Source organism: Diabrotica virgifera, chromosome 8 (genome assembly GCF_917563875.1).
Source record: "Diabrotica virgifera virgifera chromosome 8, PGI_DIABVI_V3a".
Taxonomy (NCBI): Eukaryota; Metazoa; Arthropoda; class Insecta; order Coleoptera; family Chrysomelidae; genus Diabrotica; species Diabrotica virgifera.
The window spans coordinates 107,280,677-107,304,195 of record NC_065450.1 but is presented as its reverse complement, the minus strand read 5'-3'; the positions used below and the strand labels follow the sequence as shown (position 1 = coordinate 107,304,195).

At 32.5% G+C, this 23,519-nt stretch overlaps 1 protein-coding gene across 2 annotated transcripts in view; it reads left to right on the top strand.

Annotated features, from left to right (window-relative positions):
• Positions 1–23,519, top strand: part of LOC126889626 (5'-3' exoribonuclease 1) — a 699,515-nt gene that overhangs the window by 622,541 nt on the left and 53,455 nt on the right. For both annotated transcript variants that reach the window (XM_050658103.1, XM_050658102.1), the window contains 3 exons: positions 743–890; positions 2,135–2,417; positions 11,665–11,854. In XM_050658103.1, coding sequence (XP_050514060.1) covers positions 743–890; positions 2,135–2,417; positions 11,665–11,854 — 621 coding nt within the window. The remainder of the gene's footprint in view (positions 1–742; positions 891–2,134; positions 2,418–11,664; positions 11,855–23,519) is intronic.

The following is a 23,519-nucleotide window of genomic DNA, read 5'->3' as shown; positions in this document are numbered from 1 at the left end:
ACCTTTTTTTTTAAATATTTTACAGGCTATATTTTTGCTAAGAATCTTTTTTCGACAAAATACTTACTATTTGAGTTATTTGCAAAAAACCGTCTAAAAGCGTGGTTATTTTGTTGAAAAAATGAACATTTCACTGGCAAATAACTCGAAAAATACGACTTAGTGAAAAACTCTATAGAACAAAAGTTTCTTAGAATTAGTCAGTTTATCCATTTCCGGACTTACTTTGGACGAATATTTTTTCACCCCCAAGAGGGGGTGAAAACCACCCCCGGGGCAAAAGCACATATCGGCACAATATCACTTTTTTTCTTTGACTTTTTAGCTATGTGTTTGCCAAATTTCATGTCAATCCAAGCGGTTTTTTTTAAATTTAGAGGTTTTGCAATATTTTACCGTTAGCCAAGCCGCACACCAAAGAAACATGAAACGAAAAACATGAAACATGAAACGAAAAACATGTTTCATGAAACTAAAACACTGCTAAACAAATCTCAAAGTCCGCCTACCAATGAAACGAGTGTGATTCATGCTCATGACACATTTTTATTTTCGAAGAGTTTCATAAATGGCCGGACGTATATTTGTTTAGCACTGTTTTATTTCCATGAAACGTAATTTACGTTTCATGTTTCTTTGATGTACGGCCTGCCTTAAAGAACGGACTAAAAGGTAAATTTTAAATAGAGATTAGAAATTTGATATTGATGTTATGTATAAATACTTTACAAATCATTTTTAGGTACTGGACGCCTCAACAGTTACTAAAACTGGCAGAATAAAAATATATATTTCGATAGTAGAACAGCCGAATTTGAACCATGTTAGATCTATACATGAGAACACTGACAAGAAATACAAACAAGCGCATACTGTTGCTAGTCCTTTAGGTAAGTGAAATGTAGTTGTTAATAAAATAAAAGGTAATTTAACAATAAAGCACTAAACACTTTTTTGTTTTTAATACAGTCGAACCCGCTTATAGCCTTCGTGCAAAGCAAAACTAATGTTGTTCTGAATCTACTTTCTTGTGGCATTTTTACAATTTTAACTGTTTATAATGGGAAATAAGCCACAATATTATTAAAAAATGATTTTTATTAACGTTTCGACGCCCAAATCGGGTGCCGTTGTCAAAATACAAAATACTACTAACATAAACAAAAATGTTGTTGCTTAGTAAAAAAATTCTTCTAATAATTTATTTAATTTGACTCATTTAAAATGTATCATATGTATCTGAATTGCCGATATAAATGAGTCAAATTAAATAAATTATTAGAAGAATTTTTTTACTAAGCAACAACATTTTTGTTTATGTTAGTAGTATTTTGTATTTTGACAACGGCACCCGATTTGGGCGTCGAAACGTTAATAAAAATCATTTTTTTAATAATATTGTGGCTTATTTCCCATTATAAATATTTAAAAAAACAAAATTATTCCTATATTCGGGATATTCTAATAACCGGTCATAAGTGGCTAAGAGAAACGTTTCGGGACCTTAAATTGCTATTCCTTAAAGCGGGATATTCCTGTAACCGTTATTCTAATAAGCGAGTTCGACTGTATTTCCACAAAATTTATTATAAAATAATGTCTTTACAGCTGTTTCGGCAGAGTGCCTTTCGCAAGTGATGGGTTTTTACTTACTATGCGTCTACACTTTAAAGTTTTTAACTAAATAGGTTAATTATATTTGTCCTAGCTTCCAGTTTCCATCACTTGTTCTATTATTTTGTTATTTACGACCAGTTTACATCGTCTCAGTTCCGCTGATATCACTATCGATTTAATTTTCTCTGTTGAGATCACCATGTTGTATATGAGCGCAGTCTCTTCGAATGCTTTAATTAATCTTTGTAGGTCATTTTCATTTTCGGCTGTTATTATGGCGTCGTCGGCGTAGCATATTATCTTTATTTCCTTTTCTTCCATTCTATATCCTCTTCTTTTTTAACTTTCTTTATGAGTTCATCCATTATCAGATTAAATATAAATTATAATGTCATACTTGATAGGTTGCGATAGTTTTCCGTTACATCTTTACCTTCACTCTTTGTCATTTTTTCCTCTTTATTTTGTTAATTCATTTGTGAAAGAAATACAAAACTAATCAAACACAATATTTCAGGTATTTCTAATAGTATTTTTTCACAAATAACTACCTCGATGTATATTAAAGCTAGTGAAGCTGTTGAAGCAAGAAAAGTTAATGTTGGCTTGGATTTAAAATTGAACAAAAGGAATAAGGAAACGCCTGGTTATACCAAAAAGATAAATAATTATTGGTATTACACAGAGAAGGCCGCAGAACTTGTTAAAGAATATATTGACAAATTTCCAGAAGTGGTAGATTATTTAAACAAGCCTTATGACCACGACGCCACGTTTGAAAGTTTATTTCCAACAAACAGGTACGTCAAAATCTAAATTTTAATTTAAACGTATTATTTTCATTACAAAAGGGAAAATGGTGTATTAAAAACATGGAATATTTATTTGTCATTAGCTCAGGCGCGATCTGTTGAAAAACAGACCGTAATGGACATTTTTCATAATAGTCTATTTTTTTTTGGTGGAATCACTCCAACCTTGTTCTTAATTTTTTATTTAACAGAATCTAAAAAAAAAAAACGAAAATTTTGTTTGTTGCGCCCATATTTTCGCCTATAACTCAAGACACATTGCTCATAACAAAAGAAGTTATAAAAGGTAAAAGTTTCGTTATTCAATTTTACATCAGCCCTATTCTGTAACTTTTAACAAATCGAATAGAAAGGACCAAGTTGAATCGTACTTACCCGAAATCGGAATGTTGGATATCTATCGCGTCGTTTTCGTGTTTGGATTAGAATTCCATAACCAAAGATCTTATACACATAGATTTGGCCAACTCGGAAAAATAGCGTAACGCGGAGCAGTTCGGGTCGGTGGTCTATCTATCTCCCCCTACCGGCGCTTAGCTTTCTCTCTCTAGCATATGATGGCCGCCGCCTCTGTGTTTCTGTCGTTCCGTTACTCCCACCTCTTGGTAGATACGCTCACACTCGCACGACAGACAAAGATAGCTAGACCACCGTACTTGATATCGACGTTACACCCCGATGCATTGAGTAGCATATCCCTAGCCAGATCTATTCTTGGCATATCTCTGTCCATAACTCGCATCATAATCAGTGTAAATAAAAAACGCCAACTTCTATTTGACACGCTGAGGAGGAGGTGGCAACACAAGTGAAATGAGTGTTCTGTGCGAAAAATTCATCAAAAAAAGAAGAAATTTTGGTATGTTTTGGATGGTTTTGGTTAAGTTTGACAAATTAAACACAACAAAAAAAAACATCTGCTGAGCATTTAAATTACATAGTATTCGCGGTGTGCAAATACTTGGAAGGGATACGCGAAACGATCGTGCGCGAATAGCGGAGAAATATTGCAACTTTCTTAAATAATGCATATTGTCAATTGAAATTGTCAAATTGACGTACATTTCATACCTATTGTCATTTAAGAAGAAAATTTATATATTGCTCCACAATCTTGATATGATATGCAATTATTATATAAAGGTAAATTTAATTAATTGTATTTTGATTGCAGTACTGCATTTTAATAACTAATTTTATTTACTACATACAATTGTTTACGTTTAGATAACAGAACCTAAATCTTATTTTTTCTTCTTATTATTTTTTTTGGACTATGGCCTTGACAATTATCCATTAACCAGGACCATATGATTGGCCAATATAATCAAAAGTGCGAATAAAAGTGCAAAGCGTAGAAATAGGTGTCGCCTTTCCGAACTTGCACGGTCCCAATACTTTATCTCTGAACATAAAATATTATTGCACGGTAAAAGTAAGTTTTTTAATTACACATTCAACAAATCTACACATTCTACCAGTAAATTAATTAGAGTAGCAATTCTTAAAATGTTTAATGATATATTAACCTGAAATCGGAATCGATCTCTACCCAACGTTCCGATAGTAGAGGTCGAGATGATTACAATTCCTACAAATTCCGATCTTGCTGACCTCTATTCGATTTGACCCATTTCTATCCGATTTGTAGTTACAGAATAGGCCGTAATATTTGACTAGCTAGAAATTAAAAATGTAATCTTTAGTGTTTAAAAAAAAAGGAATAATTTGAAAAAAAGTGCAAGAAATGGGGATTTCCCTTTAAATTTTTTCAACCTCTTAAACATAACTGACAGGCTTCATGTTCCGTCTATAAAAACTATAATACTACTTAAATGAGTGCTAAATTTCGTTAGGATCAGTTTAATAGTTTTTAGGTCAACTAACTCTAGGGACTTTTTTAAAGTAATTGGGGGAGGGTAGCCCTTAACCATATGGTAGCACCATAACTTCCCTCCAGGATCATTATGAATTAGCAGATGTTGCTCGAGACAATTGTTAATGATTTTGAAATATACATAGTACTTACATACAAATAAAAAACTTCGATTTGTATACTGGTATAAAAATTTTATTAAAAACTTTTAAAAAGTCATCCAAATGGAGTAAAACAGACCGTTTTCGATCTAATCAGATCATCCTCAGTGCCTAAAATGAAGTATTTCCACGTTAGAATGAATGCAAAGGGTTAAAATTGTGACTGTTTTTAAAAAACATGTGGTAAATACAGTAGGAAAAATGAAAGAATACCCAAGCGTCATCTATGATATGCATACGAATCAAATCAAAAATTTCTAGTCAAAACAACTTCTAAACTAAGTTAATACTGTAAAAAAACGGATGTGTACTACCCCACCGTACGATTTTTTGCTACGTAAATGTGTCAAAAATTGTTTGTGATGTTATTCTTTTTCTGATAATACCTATATATTTATTGGTAATACATGTTACTTTTACTACCGTAATTAATTATTTGATATAGATTAATAATACAAAAATAATGAGTAAGCAAATATAGTATTATGAATTTCTCCATGTTAAAGTTGCCGGACGTAAATAGTAACAGGAATTTAAAAAATGTCGTTTATGTCAGCTGCATTAAGTGACTTATGAAAGTAAACTTAATGAATTCAGATCATTTTGGTATCCAGATCATTTTCCAGACATTATCTGCAAATAAATGTACATTCGTAAAAATATACCAATCTGTAATTTTATACAGTATGATTGAAAAGTCAGAGTAATTTGTACACGTTTGGCAAACTCATAGACAGTAGTTAACCGTATTGGTAGATGATTACTTACAAATTTTATTGACTTATTTTAATTAAATAAATACTTACCAAACCAAAAACACAATATAATATCAAAATAGCTTTTAAGAGAACTGAGTTTATTCAAGTAAATACGACTGATTATTAAAATTTATAAACTCTACCGAACCTAACCCAATTTCACTGTCAAAGTGACAAAAATTGAATCTGTCAGATTATAGTTGACCATCACGATTACTCGAATAGTAGTTTATACAATAATTATCTCTACTGATGTTGAATGTTTTTCTAAGAATGACATTAGAAGTACAGAAATAGTCGTATGAGTTAAAATTTACTACTAAATTAATATAACTACGTTGAGCAATTGTATCGCCGTCTCACTCTGTCAATTATAAATATGTAACTGCGTATGTCTTGGATAACGTTTTTGCTTAGTAGACAACACTTAATAATCTATCTCTCTCATTTGTTATTTATAGAAAAAGGCAGCAAATCCAAAATATGTGCTTGATATGATCGTTCATGGGTATTCTTTCATTTTTCCGACTGTACTTACACTCTGTGTATGAAACTATAGTTAAATTTGTGGCATCAAGAATATATGGTTTTCATTTAAAATTAGTGATGTGACCCTAGGTCGATGTTAACAGATTTTGATATACTCAACGAGCAACATGGCTTCCTTGCTCCAGTAAACCACAGGGTACTTGTCAGTTGGCACAGACCGAATGAACTAAATGAGGAAATGAAAACTAAAAATGACAAGATTGACATGACAAGGTAGTCAGTTTTTGGTTATGACTGAAAAATAATGTAGTTTTTTGAATTGAAGTTTAGTTGTACCTACTATATGACTTATTATTAATTGACTTTATTTTTAATTTATATGAGGGTGGATTTATACAGTATGTCCCTGTAAGTTGTATCCATATGGAAAACTTTTTTATTATTAATTTTACGAAAAAAAGTTATTCTTTATAAAAAGCTCTGCATGGTCCAGAACCTAAAATATTATACGAATTGTGTCAAAAAGTTTGAATTTCACTCAAGAGTAAAATAGCTTTATTTTTCGTAATATTGGAAATTGCTATTATAAAAAGTTGTTTGGAATTAAAAACTATATTCTAATATGCAATTACATCCTTCTAATTGAAAAAAAAATTTTTGAGAAATTATGGATAACTAGATATCATTATTTTTTCAGTTATTTCAATTCTCATATCTCTTTTATTATTAATTTTACGAAAAAAGTGATTCTTAATAAAAAGTCTTGGATGGTCTAAAACTTAAAATACAACCATCTTATATCAAATTTTATCAATTTTATACGAGTTATGTCAAAAAAGATAAATTTAGATCAAAAGTAAAGTACCTTTATAGTTCAGAATATTTCAATTAGAAGGATTTAATTACATACTGAAACATAGTTTTTAATTCTAAATACCTTTTCACAATAACAATTTTCGATATTGTGAAAAATAAACGTATTTTACTCTTGAGCGAAATTCATATTTTTTGACGTACCTCGTATAAAATTGATAAAATTTGACAAAAGATGGTTGTATTTTAGATTTTAGACCATGCAGAACTTTTTATTAAGAATCACTTTTTTTCGTAAAATTAATAATAAAAGAGTTATCTGAATTAAAATAACTGAAAATAAGATCCATAATTTTTCAAAAAAATAATTTTTCAATTAGAAGGATGTAATTGCATACTAGAATACAGTTTTTAATTCCAAACAACTTTTCATAATAGCAACTTTCAATATTGTGAGAAATAAAGCTACTTTACTCTTTAGTGAAATTCAAACTTTTTGACATACCTCGTATAATATTCAAAAAATTTGATATTTGATGGTTAAATCTTAGGTTTTGGACCATGCAGAGCTTTTTATAAAGAATAACTTTTTTTCGTAAAATTAATAATAAAAAAGTTTTCCATATGGATACAACTTACAGGGACATACTGTATATAATTTTATAATAAATCTGTATTGATGAAAAAAAAAACTGAAGTAATGAAATTAACGAAAAATAAAAATAAAATTTTTTGCAACTGAAGCTATGATACCATCCGTGGGAGAAAAATTAATTTAGTTAGAAAACAATTAAAGTGATATGTTTTTCTAATAGGCATTGAGGATGATCTGATTAGATCGAAAACGTTCAGTTTTACTCCATTTGAAAGACTTTTTAAAAGTTTTTAATAAAATTTTTATACCAGTATACAAATCGAAGTTTTTTAGTTCTATGTAAGTTTTATAACTATGGTATACAGTCAGCTACTAGGATTTCCCTTTAATTTGTATTATACATAGTATCTACAACATTCATCAGATTAATAGATAAAGGTAAGATTAATTTAAACAGAAGCAAATTGTACAAATAATACTAAAAGTAGCAGGAATGCAAGGTTTTCTATGCTAATAATTAGCATAGAAAACCTAAATAATTATTATTACAACCGAATTCTGTTATTTCTACTAAGTTCTACGATCGAAGTAATTGTATTCAATATAAATACAAGTAGAATATTATTTTCGATAATATACTTACGGACAAAAATATTGCATATGCATGTGGAATGATTTTTTTGTGCTGTTATCCTTAGCCCCCCTGTATAATAGGAATAGGATTTCTTTTCCGAATGCGATGTTTTAAAGTATCATATAAATGATATAATCGGATTTAAATCTGATCTGGGATTTAAGCTGGCCAGTATAATTTTTAAATTGAATCTCATCAAGGTAAGTCTTCACTATGCTAGCGACATGAAGACGTGTATTAACACCAATATGTCATATCCAATATGACTTTCAAACGGCAAAACATAATCTTCTTAAATGTTTTCAACGTACATATCAGTTGGCATTCGCCTAATCACCTCCCTATCTCTCTCTCCTATGGCTCTACAGCCGAAGTCGAGCCCTGGCCTCCCCCAGCATCCGCCTCCAAGTTCTGGCTGCTCTCCTCGAGTTGTCTACTCTCAATATCTCTTTAGCATCGGTTCTCACTTCGTCAACTCACCTCCACGTGTTCGGTATGACCTTTCAAAGTAATACCGATCGGTAGCACTATGCTCCCACCACCAAAACTAACGCTCTATATGAGGTTACAACTGACAAGTTGTAGCCTCATATAAGGAGGTTTGTAAACCTTGCTTCCATATGATAAACGCTATGCCAGATGTAACCTCATACAGAATGTTAATTTTGGTGATGGCGGCATAGTGCTATGGAGTGGTATTTCTTGGAAAGGAGATACCGAACTTGTGGAGGTGAATGTTAATTCATGGTGGAGGTACTTCGTGTTAATGCACCATGACACAGATCTTCATCTCGGTAGAATAGTGAATACGTGAATACTTATCTTGATGAGATTCAATCTAAAAATAATTATATTGGCCACCATATAACCCATATCAAATTTAAATGCAATTATACCATTTATATGATACTTCAAAAATCACATTCAGAAAAGAAATCCTATTCCTATAACACTGGGGGCGGCACAACAAATTTTATTTTACATGTTAATTTCAGCATATTATGCAATATTTTTATATAATCGAACAGGTAATGGATTGTAGATACTTGGGTGTGGAAATATCTAGCGACGCATTTGTGGCAAGAAACAAAACAGCAGGCAACGAAAGCAGCGAGAATATCTGGTTTCCTGAGGGATATAATCTGGCGGAATAAATATATGAGCACCGAAAGCAAAGTCCGCATTTATAAGACATGTGTTAGACCCGTACTGACATACGCAGCTGAGACAAGGGCCGAGACAACAAAGACCAAACAAATACTGAGAACAACAGAGATGAAAACCCTGAGATCCATAAGAGGTATCACACTCAGAGATAGAATACGAAACGAAGACACATTGAGAGAGCTAGGCGTTTAAGACGTAGTGAGATGGACAAGAGCACGACGACTCATGTGGAGAGACCACGTAGATCGGATGGACCCTGAACGTATGGCGCATTGGGCGAAAACACAGAAGCCCAACACCAGGCGACCCATAGGAAGACCCAAAAACGATGGTACGAGAGCTGGATCTCTGGATCGCAGCAGAGACTGTAACAGAAGAAACAGGACATATAGACAGGAGATAGGACCGTTAGAGTATTATTATATACACTCACCGGCAAAATTACCCGCCCACTTTGTATTTTTTACGACCTTTGAGGAAAAGAAAATAATAAAATTATTGTAAAAATGTCGTTTATCAAGGGCCACTTAGCAAAAATCCAATGTTTAAAAATCTTTGAATAAAATTCAAATGAATATAATTTTGAAAATCATACTCTACTTAAAAAAATATGACTATTAATAATGGGTGTTGCCGCCTCTGACCCTTAAAACTAAAAATTCTTGGAGACGGTTTGGCAATACATACATTCATGATATCCTGGATATCCGATTGGGGGATATTGTGCCACTCCTCTACCGCAGCCGTCTTGAGCTCTCCGATGGACGGATGGACTAAGGAAACCCTTTGACTGCGGGAACCTCATTCCGCTCGAGGCACTTTAGGTGGGCGGTTCACGCCCATTCATTCAGAAACCATCTGATGACATTATATATTTTATACTTCGTTTACGTTATATTTTGCCTATACTCAAATAATCGCTAACCGCAGCGAAGCGGTTAGCCTTGTTGCATATATGGGTTTCCTGCACATCTCGTGCACTACTGAAATTACGCAAATATGCGGTTCCCGCAGTCAAAGGGTTAAGGATGGACGGGGGCTGTCATTCTTGCTCTTACCCGTTTTTTGAGGTTGTCCCAAATGTGTTCAATTGGGTGAAGGTCGGGACTGTGTGCCGGCCATGGTAAAAGTTAAATCCCGACATCATCAAGGTACTCACGGGTGAATCTCGCGGTATGACAGAGAAATTGTCATGTATTAATCTAAAGTTTTCGCTAATGAACCAACCGTGCGAAAGGCATGACATGATCTTGGAAAACTTCTTCCACGTATCTTGGAGCATTCACACTGCCTCTATCGAGCACAACAAGATCCTTACGAGCTTCGTAGGAGATACCTCCCCAAATCATTATTGACCCTCCTCGGTAAGCCACTGTTTCAGTTTGCATGGAGCAAACCTTTCATTTTAACGCCTGTAGACAAGCTGACGTCCATCTGGACCTCTTAGGTCTATTCTGCTCTGATCTGAGAACCGTATGTTCTTTCATTTCGCCACAGTCCAGTTATCATATTCTCGCGCAAAACCAAGTCTAACTCTACGGTGTTGGGGGAGCAGCTGTAGGGCGCGAGCTGGACGAAAAGGCCTTAAATTTCTTTCTGTCAGTCTACTTCTAATGGTACGTTCACTCAGACTAACATTTCTCACATCAAAAAGACGCGTACGAGCTTCAGGAGCAGTACAAAAGCGATTTCTCAACACTTTGCTGGCAATGAAGCGGCCATCTCAAATTTTAGTGCATCGATGTCGACCTTGACCTGGCTTGCGGGTGGGTATATGAATCTATCTCCCGAAATCATATTATAGCATCCCGTATCATATTTCAGCCCCTACATCCTTCGGAGAGCCGAAGACGGCTGCAGTAGATAAATGGCACAATATCCCTCAATCTGATATCCAGGACATCATGAATAGATTGCCGAACCTGCTCCAAGAAGTCATAGGGACAAAAAGCGGCAACACCCATTATTAATACTCATATTTTTTTTAATTTACAGTATGATTTTCAAAATTATATTTGTTTGAATTTTCTTCGAAGATTTTTAAACATTTGATTATTGTTAAGCTTCCTTTTAAACGACTTTTTTCCAAAAATTTTACTGTTTTGTTTTCCTCAAAGGTGGTTTTCACCGTATCTTTCATAAAATGTGGTCCAAGATTGATAATTTCTGCATATTGAAAGAAATACAAGGTGGGCGGTAAATTTTGCCGGTAAGTGTAGTTGTTTTATATTTTTTGATGATAATCTCTTTCTCATAGGCACTTTTCAATTCGTCACAGTTTTTCGATTTCTTTCTAACGCATTAAGTTGGAACTGACAGAAAAAAACGTACTTCCGTGATTACAGTCATTTCTAACATTTATTCTAGCTGTTGATAGATGGCGCTATAATTGAACAAAAAATGATTTACGAATTATATATACTACTATAATCTGTACAATTTATAAGACTACATATCAAAGAAAATATCATTTTATAAATGTAATAAACACAATTGATTTGTTTTTATACCAAATTGCAAATAAAAGGGTTATACTGCAATACCCTTTTCATATGTGGCTGATTACGATTCTGACAACTGTCACTGTCAGATATAACTAAAATATCATGTTATAAATGTGTATTATCACGGACTTACCTTTTCTCTCTCACTTGTGACGCACTGAAAAATGCCTGTGAAAAGGACCATACTGATGTGTTTTGATACTGAGTATTCGTTCTTTGACATTGTGTTTGATTTCAGCGAAGAACGATATAAAGAATTACAGCAGTGGTTAAAATCTTTACCTACTCATTCCATAGATAGGATAGATTGTAATAGTAAAAGTTTGGAACCAGAAACTATCGAGGCTTTAGAACGAACTATAGATGCTTATAAAGACGCACCTGTAAAACATAGGAATATCCAAATAAAACCACAATTTTTGTATAGGGTATGTATCTCGAAGTAATTATTTATGATATAATGTATCATTAAGGGCTGGTTGTTCGAACGTAAATCAAAAATTATCATTATCAAATATTTAATTACTGTCACCAACTGTCAATGTCAACTTTGTTTGGGTTGCTGAAAACATAATTATGGATTACAATTTTATGAAATTAGTTAATCAATTATGTCAATAATTGTTATGTTAATTGGTTAACTGATCTCATAATTATAATCAATTATGTTTTCAGCAACCCAATCAAAGTTGACATTGACAGTTGGTGACAGTAATTAAATATTTGATAGTGATCATTGTTCGAACGCTAATCAAAAATGATCATTATCAAATATTTAATTACTGTCACAACTGTCAATGTCAACTTTGTTTGGGTTGCTGAAAACATAATTATGGATTACAGTTATGAAATTAGTTAATCAATTATGTTAATACTTATTATGTTAATTGATTAACTAATCTCATAATTATAATAAATTATGATTTCAGTAACCCAATCAAAGTTGACATTGACAGTTGGTGACAGTAATTAAATATTTGATAGTGATCATTGTTGATTAGCGTTCGAACAACCGGCCCTAAGAATGTCCAATCTCAGAGTCGTAGATTCTAGACCTCAAAATATTAAGATTTAACCCAAATACTTAAATAAAATATGGCTCCTTACTGAGTTACTTGGTGTTTTATTTAAAAATTTAAAAACAATTTTTACCCAGTACTTAAAAACTATTTGACGTATCCTTATCATACTTGGCAGAAAGGGTGGCTACTATTAAATTGTGATAAATAAACGTTTCTAGCTACTACCAGAGACGTACGACAGGTGATAGTGAATGGTTTACCCTTCCCAAATTCTACGCCACTGGGGGAATTACAATTTTAGCGCAATTTTTCCATTCTCCAATACTTTCTATGTAAATAGTATTATACTCTTCATTGGTAACGCTAAAGTCATTAGTTTTCGAGTTATTTGAAGTTAAATGTGAAATGGCACATTTATTTTGATTAATGTATTGTGTCGCTTTATTTTTAACTTCAAATATCTCGAAAACTAATGATTTTATCGTTACGAATGAAGAGTATATTATTTACATAAAAAGTATTGGACAATCTAAAAATTAACACTAAAATAGCTATTCCGCCAGTGGCGTAGAATTTGGGAAGTGTCAACCAGTCAATTTCCCCTGTCGTACGCCTCTGGTAGTAGTCAGAAAGGATACGCCTAATAGTTTTAAAGTAATGGCTACAAATAGTTTTTAAATATGAATGATATGAATCATATCATAAATTAATCAAAATACTAGGTTGTTCAATAAGTCTTGCGGTTCGATAAGAGAGGGCGTTGCTGCTAGCCTAATTTTTTTTTGTTATGTTTAATCTGTCAATTCATTATTTTTTGGAAGCCATTTAGTATCGATGTGTCACAGTATTTTTTACAATAGAAATAATCAAGTATCGTGCAGTGATTGAATTTTTATTTTTGGAAGGTTTAAAGGCAAAGGAAAATGAACGAATGTTAAAAGTGTATAAGGACTCTTCGTCTTCAATTATTACTGTAGAAAATGAATTGCTCAATTTAAACGTGGTCGTTCAAGCCTTGAAGACGATCCACGTCAGAGACGCCCAAAACCAGCAAGACCACCAGAAATCGTAGAAAAAACACAGGATATGGTCTAACAATAAAACACTGAAAAGGTTTGTTTTCTATACTTCCACAAAATTTATTACAACTAAGTGACTACAGCTGTTTCGGCAGAGTGCCTTTCTCAAGTGATATAGTTTACAATGTGTTTGCCTTTTTAAGTCTTTAACTACAGAGTGGTGTGTACAAACTAACTTGTGGTGACTTAATCGGTCAAACTGGCAGAACCTTTGACAAACGGATAGCAGAACACAAAAGGGCTTTCAACAATAGAAAAACAGACACTTCTACATACGCACTTCACCTTCTAGATCATAATCATTCTTTCAATGAAGATTTTCAAATTCTGCATATTCAAAATAAAGGCCTTAACCTATCTTTTTTAGAATCTATGGAAATTAATAAATTGAAAAATACAGATGTAATTCTGAATGACCAACTCGAGACAAACAGCTCCCCACTCCTCAACCTCTTCAGTTAAATACTTAAAAAGGCAAACACATTGTAAACTATATCACTTGAGAAAGGCACTCTGCCGAAACAGCTGTAGTCACTTAGTTGTAATAAATTTTGTGGAAGTATAGAAAACAAACGTTTTCAGTGTTTTATTGTTAGATAACATGAACTTCCTTCAAGTAACGGTCGAATCCTTCAATTATTTACAAGATATGGTATTGGAAACTCATCGCGTAACTGAAAATGATTTAGTAGATTCCCTAGGCATCTCATTCGTTAGCGTAAGCAATATTTTAGCCGTGGTATTGGGTTTCAAAAAGCTGTGGTCACAATGGGTGCCACATTTGCTCACACCGGACCACAAACACATTCGAATGCGACTTTCTCAGCAATGTTTAGGGCGTTTTCGAAAGCATAAAGTAGATTTTGTTCGTCGATTCATCACAATGGATAAGACTTGGTCTATCACCATGATCCTGAATCAAAACAAAAGGTTAAAGAGTGGTAGAATCTGGTTTTTCGGCTGCAAAACGAGTTTGTGTCCAGAAATCGACCAAGAAGATTTTAGCATCAGTTTTTGGGATGTGAGAGGAATTTTTTTTGTGGATTACTTGAAAACTGATAAAACAATAAATTCTGGATATTATTGTAATGATTTAGACCAGCTGATAAAAAAAAAATCGTGAAAAAAGACCCGGTCTGCAAAAGAAAAAAATCCTTTTTCATCAGGAAAATGCACCGTGTTATATGAGTATTTTACCAATGGCTAAAATCCATGAAATAAAGTTCCAATTGTGATAGCATCCACAGTATTAATCAGATTTGGTTCCTAGCGACTTCCATTTGTTTCAATAACCAAAAAATTTATGCGTTGAAAGCGTTTTTCATCAAATGATGAGTATATAACAGCTGTGGAAACGTATTTTGCAGCCCTTCCTGATTCTCCCTTCACGGATGGAATTAATATATTGAAATCTCCTGGGAACGAGTATATTGATGTTCAAGGAGACTATACTGAATAATAAAGTGTATTTCAAGTTATAAAATTGTATGAAGTAAAAGACAGACGTACTCTCAATCATTTATTGTAACTTCCGACGACCGGTTTCGCTCTCTACAGTATGCAGAGCATCTTCAGGTCAACGGTTACAAGTCACTAAATGCTACAAATAAAAACCAGAGTTAGAACAATGTCTGGTTATAAAAGATGCTAAAGATCCATAAGATCAAGCCAATTATTAAACAACATACATAAAAGGTTATTCAGACAGCAGACAAATACATATGCATGTACGCTCGAGGGCGGCAACAAACGTCCTCAAGCCCACAAACACATGCAAACGTATGCAGTCTGTAATCATGCAATGATAACGTGTCGTACTTACATTCGGCTACAAGGGGTTACTCCCTGAGTATTCAATAACATGATATCTTGCTCAAATTATGCCAATGGGATATGGTGGAATAAACGGAGAATGTTATAAAGGCTAACAAGTGGATGGAAATTCTTGAGAGTGGTGAGAGACAGCCAACAAATCTATGCCTGCTATTTTGTATATCTATCTGTGCCTGCTATAAAAAATAGCAGGCATAGATTTGTTGGCTGTCTCTCACCACCCTCAAGAATTTCCATACACTTGGTAACCTTTACAACATTCTCCGTTTATTCCACCATATCCCATTGGTATAATTTGAGCAAGATGTCATGTTATTGAATACTCAGGGAGTAGCCCCTTGTAGCCGAATGTAAGTACGACACGTTATCATTGCATGATTACAGACTGCGTACATTTGCATGTGTTTGTGGGCTTGAGGGCGTTTGTTGCCGCCCTCGAGCGTACATGCATATGTATTTGTCTGCTGTCTGAATAACCTTTTATGTATGTTGTTTAATAATTGGCTTGGTCTTATGGATCTTTAGCATCTTTTATAACCAGACATTGTTCTAACTCTGGTTTTTATTTGTAGCATTTAGTGACTTGTAACCGTCGACCTGAAGATGCTCTGAATCTTTAGTTACAATAAATGCAAGTTACAATAAATGATTGAGAGTACGTCTGTCTTTTACTTCATTAAAAATGAACTTTAACGTTATAAAATTGTGTTTTTCTTATCAAACCGCAAAACTTATTGAACAACCTAGTAACTGTGCGGTTTCATGTTTAACTTCAAATATCTCGAAAACTAATTACTTTAGCGTTGCCAATGAAGAGTATACTATTTACATAGAAAGTATTAGAGAATCGGAAAATTGCACTAAAATAGTAATTCTCCCAGTGGCGTAGAATTTGGGAAGGGTCAACCATTCACTATCCCCCGTCGTACGCCTCTGGTAGTAGCTAGAAACTTTTATTTATCACAATTTAATAGGGTGTATAGTAGCCACACTTTCTGCCAAGTATGATAAGGATACTCAAATAGTTTTAAAGTACTGGGTAAAAATAGTTTTTAAATAAAAAAAAACACCCTGTAACTCAGTACAAGGAGCCACATTTTATTTAGGTGATTTGGATTAAATTTTAATACTTTGAGGTCTAGAATCTACAACTCAGAGATTAGACATTCTTAATGATACACCCTGTATAAAAAAGAAAGAGCTGCGAAATATATATATATATATATATATATATATATATATATATATATATATATATATATATATATATATATATATATATATATAATGGATTTCTACGGCTGTCGCCGCCTCTCCATACCCAGCTTCCAATTTTTTCTATCGTAACACGTATCTTCATCTAATTGCCTCGAATCCATTGCGTCCTGAATATTGTCCCTCCAGCTTCTCCGTGGTCGTCCCCTTCTTCTTCTCTTCGGTGGGACCCACTCTAATATTTTTCTCGGCCAGCGAGTCTCATTCATTCTTTTAACGTGCCCGAACCATGTCAGCTGTCTCTTTTCAATATCGTCCATTATAGTTTTTTCCACCTTCATACGTTCTCTAATTGTTTCATTTCTTACATGTTCTAATCTGGAAACCTGACAACTTCTCCTCAAGAAGTCCATTTCTGTACTAAGTAGCTTCTTTTTATTTCTTGCACTTATGTCCCAAACTTCTGCACCGTAGATTGTAGCGCTCTTCATTATACTTTCATATATTCTTTTCTTTGTTTCCTTCCTGATATCTTTGTCCCATAAAATTGAATTGAGGGATCTAGTGATGCTTCTACCTTTATTGATCCTGTGTTGTATTTCATCTTCACTATTTCCTCGTTTGTTAAATATAGCTCCCAAATATTTGCATTGTTTCACACCAACAATATGTCCTTGTTCCAATGGTAGGTGCTGCGAAAAGAGCTGCGAAATCAATATTAGCATATCCATTTTATAAGGCCGAATTCAGACTAAGACTATAATTTATTGCTAATTAATAAGTGCTACACATACTCTGGGCTAATTAGCAAAATTCATGGAAAAGTTATTTACCGGCAATTTTATTGCTGGAATCGAATTATAAGATCCTATATATTAATAATATACAGAGAGAGTCTGTAAAGTGGAATAAATTCAATATCTCAAATACTAATTGTTTTTTTGGAAAATGCTCAGACCCGTCGATTAGTATTTCAAATTGTCCTTTTTGACATTCAATAATAATGTATACAGGGTGTCCCAATTTAGAGATATGACGTCATCGTCGATTTTCTTAAATGGCAACACTGTCATTTTGATAGCTAATTTGATAGGGTTTGTAAAGTTATACATAACTGCAAAATATCAAATTTTTATTCTCTACCATTTACAAGATAATAGAAAATAACAAAGTTATATCTGTAATTTGGAATATATTCAATAATTAAAATACTAACTGTTTTTTTGAAAAATGCTCAGACCCGTCGATTAGTATATCAAATTGTCCTTTTTGACATATAATAATAATGTATACAGGGTGTCCCAATTTAGAGATATGACGTCATCGTTGATTTTCTTAAATGGCAACACTGTCATTTTGATAGCTATTTTGATAGGGTGTGTAAAGTTATACACAACTGCAAAATTTCAAATTTGTATTCTCTACCATTTAGATGATAATAAAAAATAACAAAGTTATGAAAAAGAAGTAATCAACTAATAATTGAATTTAATTATTTCAATAAATTAAGCAAAAACTCATAATGTTGCCCTCAATTATTGTCAAATTGTCAATGGGCAACGTTATGAGCATTTGCTTAATTGAAATAAATAAATTCAATTATTATTTGATTACTTCTTGTTCTTCATAACTGTGTTATTTTTTATTATCTTGTAAATGGTAGGGAATAAAATTTTGAAATTTTTCAGATGTGTATAACTTTACACACGCTATCAAAATAGCTATCAAAATGATAGTGTTGCCATTTAAGAAAATCAACGATGACGTCATATCTCTAAATTGGGACACCCTGTATACATTATTATTATATGTCAAAAATGACAATTTGATATACTAATCGACGGGTCTGAGCATTTTTCAAAAAAACAGTTAGTATTTTAATTATTGAATATATTCCAAATTACAGATATAACTTTGTTATTTTCTATTATCTTGTAAATGGTAGAGAATAAAAATTTGATATTTTGCAGTTATGTATAACTTTACAAACCCTATCAAATTAGCTATCAAAATGACAGTGTTGCCATTTAAGAAAATCGACGATGACGTCATATCTCTAAATTGGGACACCCTGTATACATTTTTATTGAATGTCAAAAAGGACAATTTGAAATACTAATCGACGGGTCTGAGCATTTTCCAAAAAAACAATTAGTATTTGAGATATTGAATTTATTCCACTTTACAGACTCTCTCTGTAGGTATGCAAAGTGTCCGCAGATAGTGTGCTACTTTTTTTATAAACAAAATGGCGCCGACAAATCGTTTTTTTTTCAATTATTGATCTATAACTCCGAAGATTTTAACTTTACAACAGAAACACCCAAATAAAAATTCACCGCAATTAAATTCTGCATAGAGATATGATTTTCCCGATTTGCTCCGACGAAAATTTTCCTCGAAAAATGCGGGTTTTCCCAACAAAAACTCAAATTTGCAAATAAAGTTTTAGGTAAGTAATTATTAATCAATAATTAAATAACTTAGTGACATCAAAGCTTTCTTGGTATAGATTGTAATTCCAGAAGCCGGTGAAAATTAAACGAATATTTTAGCAACAATTCAATTGTTAATTAACAATTTACGATCGCAATAATAACCAAAATAATCATGATACATTGATCAAACTTATAAAGATTATAAAGATGAGATGCTTATTTAATATTTTATCGACAAAATATAAATTTTTGTTTTTTTTTGTATAATTATTAAATTTTGAAAAAAAAATAGTTATAATACGCTCGTCTAATTAGTAAAGTACAAAGAAAGGTAATTTACCAGCAATTTTATTGCTGAAATCGAATATTATGATCCTATATATGTAGGTGTGCAAAGTCCGCAGATAGTGTGCTACTTTTTTTATTAACAAAATGGCGCCACCAAATCGGTTTTTTTTCAATTATTGGTCTAGAACTCCGAAGATCTTAACTTTACACCAAAAACACTCAAATAAAAATTCACCTCAATTTAATTCTACATATAGGCATGTTTTTCCCGATTTGCTCCGACGAAAATTTTCCTCGGAAAATGTGGGTTTTCCCAACAAAATCTCGAATTTTTAAATAAATTTTTTGGGCAAGTAATTATTTATCAATAATTAAATAACTTGGTGAAATAATAGCTTTCTTGGTATAGATTATATCTTCAGAAGCCGGTGAAAATTAAACGAATATTTTAGCAACAATAATTGTTAATTAACAATTTACAGTCGCAATAAAAACCAAAATAATCATGAGACATTGATCAAACTTAGAAAGATTATAAAGATGTGATGCCTATTTAATATTTTGTCGACAAAATATAATTTTTTTATTTTTTTGCATAATCTTTAAATGTTAAAAAAATAGTTATAAACAAATTAACATTTCTCAGAAATTGTTTATTATATTCTAATTTTAAAAAATACTTAAAATGCGTATTTCAAAGATCTTGAAAATGAATGCTTTAAAAAAATTTTCCAACCATTTACAAAAAAGTTATGAAACAGCAAAGTAAATATACGATTGCTCCGTTGTTTATAATTTCTTTTAATTGTTTCAAAGCTTAAACGTGAGTCTGTGGTACAGTCTAATTACTCACAAAGAATATCAAATATTAGTTCAATGGTTCTATTTTAATCAAAGATTAAAAATAATTTTTTTTGTAATTTTTAGCGCGAAAGTAGGCTTGATACAGAGCCGGAGATGTTTACTCGAAGCGACTGACACGCTTTAAACTCGCGCGAGTTGTGTATGTGGACGGGTATAATACATAATACATAGCTACGGTACTGTATTAGTCTACTTTCGTGCGTGTAAATTACAAAAAAATATATTTATCATCTTTAATTAAAATATAACCATTAAACTGATAATCGATATTTTTTGTAAGTAATTAGCTTGTACTTTAAACTCACTTTTACGCTTTGAAAGAATTAAAAAAAATTATAAACAACGCAGTAATCGTATGTTTACTTTGCTGTTTCATAACTTTTTTGCAAATGGTTGCAAAAAAGTTTTAAAACATTCATTTTAAAGATATTTGAAATACGCATTTTACTATTTTTTAAAATTAGAATATAATAAAAACTTTCTGATAAACGTTAATTTGTTTACAACTTTTTTTTTAAACATTTAAAGATTATGCAAAAAATACAAAATTTATATTTTGTCGACAAAATGGTAAATAGGCATCTCATCTTTATAAGATTTCAAAGTTTGATCAGTGTATCATAATTATTTTGGTTATTATTGCGACCGTAAATTATTATTAACAATTGAATTGTTGCTAAAATATTCGTTCAATTTTCACCAGCTTCTGGAACTATAATCCAAACCAAGAAGGCTTTTAAGTCACCAAATTATTTAATTATTGGTAGATAATTACTTATCTAAAACTTTACTTGAAAATTAAAGATTTTGTTGGGAAAACCCGGATATTCCGAGGAAAATTTTCGTCGGAGCTGTTCGGAAAAACATATCTCTATGCAGAATTTAATTGCGGTGAATTTTTATTTGAGTGTTTTTGTTGTTAAATTAAAATCTTCGGAGTTATAGAGCAATAATTGAAAAAATCACGATTTTCGGGCGCCATTTTGTTTATAAAAAAAGTAGCACACTATCTGCGGACTTTGCATACCTATATTATTAATATATATAATCATAAGCTTCGATTCCAGCAATAAAATTGCTGGTAAATAACGTTTCCCAAAAATGGCCTATTCTCCGATAAATCAGCCCAGACTACACAATAATTTTCAATAGAGGCCCCTTATACCGCATCGAGTAAATCAGCTTGTTTTTATACGGGTAACTTTCATTTTCAACAGTAGACGCAGGAGACTGCGATTCTGAATTTTGATTTTCCATTATACTTAGTATCGCAGTTTAACTGGGTCTAAATTTTTGAAAAAGCGTAAAATACGCATGCAATAATTTATATACCATCATATAAATAAAAAATATATAATGAAAAAATCCTCTACAAAAGGTATATTTATTTTAAAAACCCTCAAAGGTCCACATCTATCACATAACGTTTTCCATCTAAATAGATCATCATCAGTGCTCTTACAGGTAAATCACATGCTGAGCCACCCAAAATACATGTGTAAAAACCTTTTAAATGTTTAAGTAGCTTTAAAAAAAGTTTAAGTAGCTCAGCAGGAATTTGATCTGGTCCAGGTGCTTTATTGTTTTTGGCGTGCTGTATTACTGTTCTGGCTTATCTAATTGATTGTCACAGGTAGTATGTGTAGCAAAAGTGAAGCAGGAATTACTTGCTAATAATTTATTGCTGAAGTTTTACGCCAAGAAACAATGTATTGCTGCAATTGCTTCCAATAAACAATGTTTATGCTAACTTTATGGTAACACTACGTAGCAATATCTATATACCGGTAATGAAAAGGACTACAGGACCCATTGTGGCGACATATTTTATTGCTAATTAATTACTATTGATTGCTACATTGACCAATCCCCAAAAACTACCTCTAGTCGCTTTAAACTTTAAAAAAATACTAGAAACTTTGTGAAAGGTATATTTAAAAGTCCCTAAATAAGGATTACATTACATCACAAAACGTTTTCGGATTAAAAAATCCATATATATACACCGGTTTTTATTCGTCAACGCCCTTCCGGTAGGGATCTATGAGGGAGTATCACTGAGTCGCAAGCCCTTATCCCTTGCCGTACTGCTCCCTCATAGGCCGATCAGACTCCCGCATAATCCAGTCTAAGCTTCAGATTCATATTAGAATTTTATACTGGCTGGGGATTGAACTCACATTCATCACGGCGAAGTGAAGTGCGGCCAACCGCTCGTCCCACTGAGCTATCCGATCGATCGACGAAAAAATCCATCATGTGTTAAAAAAAGCCAATAGTGTGCATGCCTGAGCCACCAAAATGTTTTGGTTGAAAACCCTTTAAATGTTGAAAGTATTATAATTTACTTCTTCTTCTTGTTCGTCTAGCCATTCACGTCCACATCTGAACATAAGCCTCTTCAAGTCCTCCTTTCCATTGTTTTTTGTTGTACGCTACTTGTAGCCAATTTTCCCGGCAGTCCATTTCAGATCATCTGTCTATCTCATAGGAGGTCTGCCTCTGGGTCTTTTGTGTTGGTATGTTGTCCAGGTTAGAATTGTTCTGTGCCATTTGTTTAGATCGCTCCTATAGCCCAATAAATGACCGTTTTGGAGTGTAATTTCCAGGGGCAACTCCGAATTGCATGAGAATTTGGATTTAGGTTCTACTTATCCTCCACTTCAAAGTTGAATTTTGTTGGTAGCTTTTACTTGGGGGGTGACATTTACCCCTTCTCGGGGGGTGAAAAACGCGTGTTTAAAATAAGGCCGGAAATGGATAAATTGACTTTTTTAAGCACATTTTGTTATATAAAGTTTTTTACGTAAGTCAAGACTTTTTCGAGTTATTCGCGATTTAAAATGTTGATTTTTCGACAAAAAAACTACGTTTTCAGACCGTTTTTCCCAAATAACTCAAAAAGTAAATATTTTATCGAAAAAAAATATTTTTAGCAAAAGTGTAGCCTATAAAAAAAAAACGAAAAAAATGGTGTACCAGTAAAGTCTACAAATTGAGTAGAAGCAAAGTTGTAACTCATGAAAAATACGTTCTTATTCGTCTAATTCCAAATCGAATAATTCAACGCGAAATCACCGAAGAAAGAAGCGTTTTCCGGGAAAACCTTATTGACATTTTTAAAGTATCTAAAAAAAGCTTATTATTTGTTTTTTACAAAAGTTTACAGCATCAAAAATAAACGAGTTACATTGAAAAAAAAAAGTTGGCTTCTTTTTTTTTGGTAAAAAAAATCGTGAAAACCTCCCTCTATTTAGCACCCTAAATGAAATTAATCGTTTGGCTTTACCATCTATTTTAACTGTATGTGTATTGTTTATAATATCATCTGTAAGTTTGATTGGTTTGAAGTGC